General features: G+C 33.5%; 1 protein-coding gene across 1 annotated transcript in view; it reads left to right on the forward strand.

The window, feature by feature from the left end:
- Positions 1-8,272, forward strand: part of LOC117113838 (C-type lectin 1-like) — a 26,174-nt gene that overhangs the window by 1,680 nt on the left and 16,222 nt on the right. Inside the window, exons 2-3 of the mRNA XM_033257286.1 lie at positions 487-763; positions 4,992-5,108. Of these exons, the coding sequence (XP_033113177.1) occupies positions 487-763; positions 4,992-5,108 (394 nt within the window). The remainder of the gene's footprint in view (positions 1-486; positions 764-4,991; positions 5,109-8,272) is intronic.

Genomic DNA, 8,272 nt, shown 5'->3' on the forward strand with positions numbered 1-8,272 from the left:
CTTCTATAGTAGGCAAAAGGTCAAGCAACGTAAACAGTAAGTAATAACATTTTACACCATGGAGCTTTGTTCTTTCCTCATTTGCATAGCGCTGCGAGCGCGTAGCTTTTTCGAGTGATCTCCTTCTCAATAATACCTCCATGCTTACAAATAAAAAACAAAAACAAAACAAAAACAAAAACAAAAACCTGTGAGTAGGTGAATAAAAAATAATAACATAACAACTTATGATCTTAGATTGGAAGGACGGCGAACCCACATTAACTAATGGTCACTGTGCAGCTCTTGACGCAGAAACCGGTCTATGGAGTGCACGCAGTTGTAACGAGAGTATAAGATATGTCTGCGAAAATCGTAAGTTTCTAAAAATATGGCTTTTGATACTGAGCAATTTCTATGATTATGTATAATAATGAAATTATATCTTTTATATAAATGATTTACTTATCTATTTAATAAAACATGTCGTAGAACAGATGTGTATATGCGTGTGGTTCTAGAGCAAATGCTTATTACGAAGAACACTGTTACTATGTTGGACGATCAAAGACTGACTGGTATAAAGCAAAGACGGCCTGTATTGAATCAAGGGCTAGTGACATAATAGTAATTAGTAACCAGAACGAAAATGACAAGCTCCTTCATTACGGTTGGTATGGCAGATATACTGGCAATACCACCGAAGTGTGGATAGGGTACCGCTATAATACATCATCGGAGATGTGGGAATGGGACTCAGGCTCAGGAAACTCGACATTTGAAAGTAAGTTCACCCGATTGTTTCATGCTATATCGTAAAAATGTTTTGTTTCATTTTTTTATACCAACAGACTATGTATTAAAATATAACTTTATTATTATTGATAACGATGATAGTATCGTTTGTATTTACAGTTGAATGCTAAATGAATAACGTACTATAATTTTGTTTTTTTCATTTTCAAGCTTAATCTATTTACGTTGAAATATATTTTGAAAAATATATATTATGAATTACAATCAAGGGCTTAAGTGTTGTTCAGTCAGTTCACCATCATCATCAATCATCAACCGTAAACCATTACCCACTACCCATCAACCAACAACCATCATCCATCATTCAAAGACAACCAACCATCATCCATAAACCACCAACCATCATCCATCAACAATTATGTTTTTATAAGCCACAAGATATATTATACAACTATATATCGTATCATCAGTATAAAACATGTTCAACATAAAAGCAGAGCATAAAAAGCAGTCATGTCATGCCATTACTAAAGCATGATAGTGATAAAATGAAGATCGTGCATATTTTGAGGGCGTAATGTGACATCGTAATGCCATATAATATATGGGCACATCACACAAATTTGTCACATGTAACATCTGATGGAGTAGAGAGAGCACTGGAGCAAAGCACAGTATTTTATTGGCATATGATATCAAATAAAAACGTGTTAAAACAAAAGAACTGGTATAAGATCCTATCGGCCATAGTCTATCAACGAAAAATATTCCTAACTGGACTTACTGTGTCTGTTTGTACAACCGATCACATGGGTTTTTCTTACTGCCACAATATAATGAGAAGTGATGTTAAAATTGCAACAAAAAATAAATAAATAAAAGGTAATTTCATTTGTGTTTTTTTTATAAAGTAACAACAAAAACGAAACAAAGTTACTAAATACTAAAAAAAAAAATAATTTAAAGAAACTAACTGTACTTTAATAAGACTCGAACTATAGCTAAATTGGTAATAGCGAGGTACATAGAAGCTCATATTCCATTGGCACGCTATATGAGAAGACAATGTACCTTGAGTAATATCATGGTAATTCAGTGACTAAGAGCGATGTATTTGACGGTAATTTTTCGTTTAACTTAGCTGCAGCTGGTTTCAAAGGCTTTAGTTTAGCAGGCAACTTGCATTATATAGTTTTAATCACCAGTTCAAAAATATTTTTTAATGGTCCTCATATTCACCCTCCAGTTCGGAACGTCACCAAAATTTACCATTGAAACATTACAAACTGTTTTAGAAAGTTCCATTTAGATCCATTGATACTTGTTGTATCCTTGACTCTAAAATACACAATAAAATAATACAGTAGGACTATATCAAAATACTGAGTTTTGTAAACTTTATTAGCCTCACTGTATACGCAGCTCAGGTAGACTGTACTAACCACTCTACGAAAGCACGCACTAAATCTAGCCTATGACAGGGGTTCCTCTTAATATTTAAATTAAATATTACTAATAAAGAGCATTGTCATACAATAAAAATGTATATTATTGCTGCAAGGGAAAAAAATGCGTAAATTGTGTAGAATACGCGTTTGCATTTAAAACATTTACATATAATGTAAGTCAATTTAAACTTTAATTTAATTCCTTAGACAAAATTATATTAAAATTATATCTTATACGTTGAATTAATTAATTTTTTTAATTCCGCCGTGTTGAACTGCGGGCAAGCTGGCTATCTTTGTTACTCGACTGTTAATTAAAAACCAGGGATCTCGGCGGATTAACATTCGACCGATTTACCCCTGGCCTAAACCAAGACTAAATTTAGTCAACCTTCAAGAATACCGTTAGAGAGAACAGTCATGGTTTAAATCCAAATTTTGTTATGGACACGACACTTACCAGCGATCTGTGATTTTGAGATATCATGTATGTTTGTATGTTTAGCTCGAGAAAGACGGTGATTCATATATTGTACACTAGCTGAAGACGACTCCTCTTTTACTGTACGCAGGTCTTTCAAATCAATTTCAATCATACCACTCACAAAACGATTAAGTAGAGCATCGTCTAAAAACGTTAAAAATGAACAAGAACTAGCCAAATGTTGTAGTTCTACAGCATAATGAGCAATATATTCTCCAATTCGCAAACCTCATGTAGAAAAATGGAAACGTAAACAATTAGAAGTTTTGAGCCATAATGCTAGAGTAATAATGTACGCAAATAAAATTAACTTCTGCTATTAATCTGTATCGGCTCAGAATAGTCTTGTAAACTTTAGCCCCAATAGCGCTAGAAGAACTGGTGGTTTCTTACAATCAGGCACTTATTAAGTAGTCTCCTAAGTTTCACCATATTTAAGGACCAGTCTGTCCAATGACGACAGCAGGAACTTTGACCCCCTCGCCCATCCTAAAAACAGTAATAATACTATCAAATCTGCTATATTGAGTTTAAATAAAGCACAGTACGATGTGACTTATAAGGATGCCAGCGTGTTGTATCCTTGACACGAATACACAATATCGAAATACTCAGTTTCGTAAACATTATTAACTTCGTTGTATATACTCAGCTCAGATTGGCTCGACAACCCATTCTACGAATAGCACACATTATATCTAGCCTATGACAGGTGTTTCTGTTAATATTTAAATCTGTCAACTCAGGTGGTGAAATATTACACCAATATGTTTTTCATAGATATTTTGGTATAGGACTTTTGCACTTAAATGACCCTCAGACTCACACCCGAATCTGCATCGTCACTAAAATTCAACATTTTATTCCTTGTAACATGGTAAAATTATCTAAGATTGTTTCATTCAAAATTCAGGCGATCAGTTTTTGGGTTGTTTCCATTTAGTGTCATATCCACATCCTACTTCGGATCTTCACCAAAATGTAATGATTTCTTTATTGGACGATAAAAAACAAAAAACAAAAAAAAATATTCAGTCACGTTTCATTTAGATCCAATGGTGAGTTTTTGAGATATTTAGGTATGGGACGTTAGAACTTAAAATGACCCAAAATTCACACCCGGGTCTGGAACGTTACCAGATTTTAATAACTTCTTCCTTTTTAATTTTGTTAGACTTTTCACAACATTTCATTAAAATCAGTAGGTCAGTTTCTGGCTAGAAACATTTCCCTTTGAAAGGTCCTCATATCTACACCCTACTCTAGGTCGACACCAAATACTAATCATTTCTCCATTGGACCATGAAAAAGAAGAAAAGAAAAACTATTTATGACAATTTATTAAGATCCATTAATGAATTATTTAAGTTGTTTAGTTCTTGGAGATTTGCATTCTAAATGATCAAATCCCGCTTATGGATCGTCAAAAAATTTTACTAATTTCTTCGTTGTAACTTGTTTAAACTTAACTTAAAATTTCATTCAGATCAGCAGATCAGTTTCTCATATCCATACCATACTCATGATTTTTAGCAAAATTTAGTAATTTCTTTACTGGATCATGATCATCTATGTTTGAAAGTTCCATTTATTCATTTATGACATATCTGGTGTAGACCTTTAAATAACCTTAGTTGGTCCTAACGTCCACACCAGCACTCCCCCCTCACTCTTGTCACTAAATTTTAGGAGGCACATATTTTATATATGATCTATGTTTGGATAGTGTTTGTAAAAGGTATAAGCTTTGAATGTGACCCACGTACCGAGCGGATAACAACAAAGTCAGTGCAAACTTACTAAAAAATCGATATGTAAGAGAAAAATAATCGAGAACAACAAGGTTTTTCAAGCTACTGAATGGAAAAGCCAATTAAACAACAAAAACAAAAGCTTTTCCAACTACTGCTGGGAAAAGCCAACTAGGTATAAATTTCTTTGTTATGATCCGAACCATACTGAGATGTCACTATGATGTTTTAAGTTACCTTTTACACTGCTAACTTCACCAGCTGACTTTAACCTGCCAATGGTAATCATTAGTGCACATAATTGCACCATAGAACTTTTAATACTTATGGTTCGCACTTCTATAGTAGGCAAAAGGTCAAGCAACGTAAACAGTAAGTAATAACATTTTACACCATGGAGCTTTGTTCTTTCCTCATTTGCATAGCGCTGCGAGCGCGTAGCTTTTTCGAGTGATCTCCTTCTCAATAATACCTCCATGCTTACAAATAAAAAACAAAAACAAAACAAAAACAAAAACAAAAACCTGTGAGTAGGTGAATAAAAAATAATAACATAACAACTTATGATCTCAGATTGGAAGGACGGCGAACCCACATTAACTAATGGTCACTGTGCGGCTCTTGACGCAGAAACCGGTCTATGGAGTGCACGCAGTTGTAACGAGAGTATAAGATATGTCTGCGAAAATCGTAAGTTTCTAAAAATATGGCTTTTGATACTGAGCAATTTCTATGATTATGTATAATAATGAAATTATATCTTTTATATAAATGATTTACTTATCTATTTAATAAAACATGTCGTAGAACCATACAAATCTTTGTTTTTAAATTGGTCCAACCGCGCTACATCTCCTTAAGCCTATTATTCGTCTATGCCTCGGGCTAGGCTTAGGCCCTAAGCATACATTGATTTAGAATGGTAATACTCGAGTGATTTAAATACAAGGTCTAAGACTAGATAGATCGCCCGGATAGATCGTCATTGCCAAAAAATCATTGACAATACAACAACGAGTGTTTACATACTGTACCTCATACCTGGGCGGCTTGCATTATTTTCCCCATACAGTTAAGGCAGAAATTATAGAGGACGCTATTTATTGTCATTCCCTCTCATGAGTTGCGAAAGCAGTATTCGCTGCTTGTAAAATTTGAAAGCTACGGCTTTGAATCCCAACACGATGGAGTGTATTTCAATACTTGGAGTATGTATTATACTTTCTTATCTGAGATTAATCAGTGGACCTTTCGGTCTACGGCTTAACAGTAGTAGGTACGCCAACATGTTTTGGTAGTTGGTCGAGGCAGTGTGTAGTCGACACAGTGAAAATTAATGGACTATTTGTATTGTAATAAATCCATATACCACTGTTAACGTACAGCATGGTCTTTAATCTATCGGGTTTTTTTTCACTCTGAGTACTAGTACAGATAGTGTAAAAGATTAGCACCCTGTATACTAAGTATTACTGATTCTGAAGGATATAAAAACGTTTAGAAACGCCCAGACATACCGTAGGTATTAAGACAATTTTATGTATTGTATTATTGTTGATTTCTAAGAAACAGTTCGTTCATATTAAATATGAATAAAAGTAATGGACAAAGGTTTATACTAAAAGCAAATATGTTTAAACATTATGTTTACCAAATCCGATATGACGTATTGTTTATACAGGCTGTCTACCGAATTACAAAAATTGAATAGCTTATTTAAAATGAATAATATATGATAAAAGTAAAAAAAAAACAACTTTCATTGACTTACACTGCCCTCCCATGGAAAAAGGGCATAACTGACAATTTGCTGTTTTGGAGATATTAAGCAAAACGTGTAATTTATTTAGCCCTAAAATGTGTTTTAGTGTTTGATTTAATGGTTAATGTATTCAAATAAACAAATATCTTATCCAGTGTAGCACACATTTTTTATATAAATATTGATTTTTGCGCTCAAAATGTCAGTTATGCCCTTTTGCCGTGGGTTTTATGATTCAAGACATGTTGACAAACCTTGGCAAAAGGATATAAGTACACAGTTTAGTTCCTTTCAACGCAATTTTAAGTCAGATTATTCAAAAATTATATTCAATATATATTTTCATATGTTATTCATGTATAAACTATCAAATAAATGTACAATAATACCAAAGAAACGCATTAAATAATACTGTACTAAAATTACAAACGATTAAAAACCAATGTATAGGCTAACCAAGTATACAAACAATAAAATGAATTAACATTAGTATTCTGCTATGTATCAACAAAGCCTTTTTGGCTCAAGGTGCTAGATCGAGGACTCTGTGGGTAGGGGGCCTTATGGACCCCTAAGGGTCTGGGGCCCTGCACAAGAGCGCATAGGCGTTACGTCACTGCGTGAAAGATGCATGCGTATGAGTATATAAAATAGAACTGCTGTTTAGTTAGAATGCGCGTGTGACTGCTTCTATGGCTACGTTCAGACCTGTAAGATACGCCAGGCGTATCTAACGCCGGGCGTACGTTAATCCATGGCGTAACTAGCCAGATGTCCAGACTGGGCGATGAACGCTAGCGTAAGTATTCACGCGAAATATTCGTATTCGTAATTCGCGCATTTTATTTTCTGTTTACATCTAGGTTTATTTTGATTGGTCAAATCTTGGCTGAGTTCAAAATCACCGATGCGTGACTGTCGTAGATCAGTGGCGTACGCTAATCTGGGGTCTGTTGCTGGATTACCGTACGCCAGTGATTGCGCTATAATACTGGCGTTCGCTACGCCGCGCACAAGTTCACACCACTCGATTAACGTTACGCTAGCGTAAGTCGTTGTGTCTGAACATAGCCTATGTGTTAAACAAGAATTACAATTATTTTTTTAATTTTATTTACAAAGTAAAATAATAACTATATATTTTAAGTCATTTAATTACAATATAAATTAGGCCTATTATTATTATTAATATTATTATTATTATTATTATTATTATTAATATTATTATTATTATTATTATTATTGTTAATATTATTATTATTATTATTAGAAATTCTTCTCTATGATCCAAATTCAAGTAATAATAAAAGGATTATGAATATTAATGTTTTTTTTAATATTCCAGTAAAATATTTAGAAAATGTATTATATATTTAGATTTAGATGGAAAAGTAAGTTGTTGTCTGCTTAGTCAACACAGTTGATTCGAGTAAACTGTGCAGTTATACCTTTTTGTTATGCTAATTGCTATAAATAAATGTTGTAGTTGTGCCTCTTTGTCATTGTTATTGGCTAAATAATCGTTTTAGTTGTCCCTCTTTGCCACTGTTATTTCTAGTTAAAATGTAAATTGTTATTCTGCCATGGTTAATTATTTTTTATTAAACAGTTACTATTTTCCCATAGTTTATTTCCATAGTATTAAACTGTTGCCATTCAAAGTAAGGCAAGATTATATAGCATAAATTAACTAGACTTATCATGTTTGCCTAATATTAATTAGACATATGCTACTGTCAAGAATCATACTATTTAACCAATTTCTATTTACAAATTGTGAGTACACAAACAGTAAGAATAATAAAAATAATAAAACTTAACAAGCAACCTTCATTGTAACCAGGGAGAAAGCTCTCTTCTGATTGGTTGGCTGCTGAAAGAACGTCACGCTTCAGCGTATCACAGCCTATCTTTACAGTTATGCCCTTTTGCCTTGGGAATTTACTGGAAATTGTGTAGTTATGTACTTTTGCCATGCCCTTATCTTGCCCGGGGAACACTTTTTTACAATTTTTTTTGTGTCAACATGTGTAACATAATGTACTGACCCCACTAGGCTATATAACTCATTTTCGCCAAAAATGTCAGTTAT

The sequence above is a fragment of the Anneissia japonica genome, unplaced genomic scaffold (assembly GCF_011630105.1).
Source record: "Anneissia japonica isolate Jap-2015-1 unplaced genomic scaffold, ASM1163010v1 scaffold694_len1028156_cov167, whole genome shotgun sequence".
Lineage (NCBI taxonomy): Eukaryota > Metazoa > Echinodermata > Crinoidea > Comatulida > Comatulidae > Anneissia > Anneissia japonica.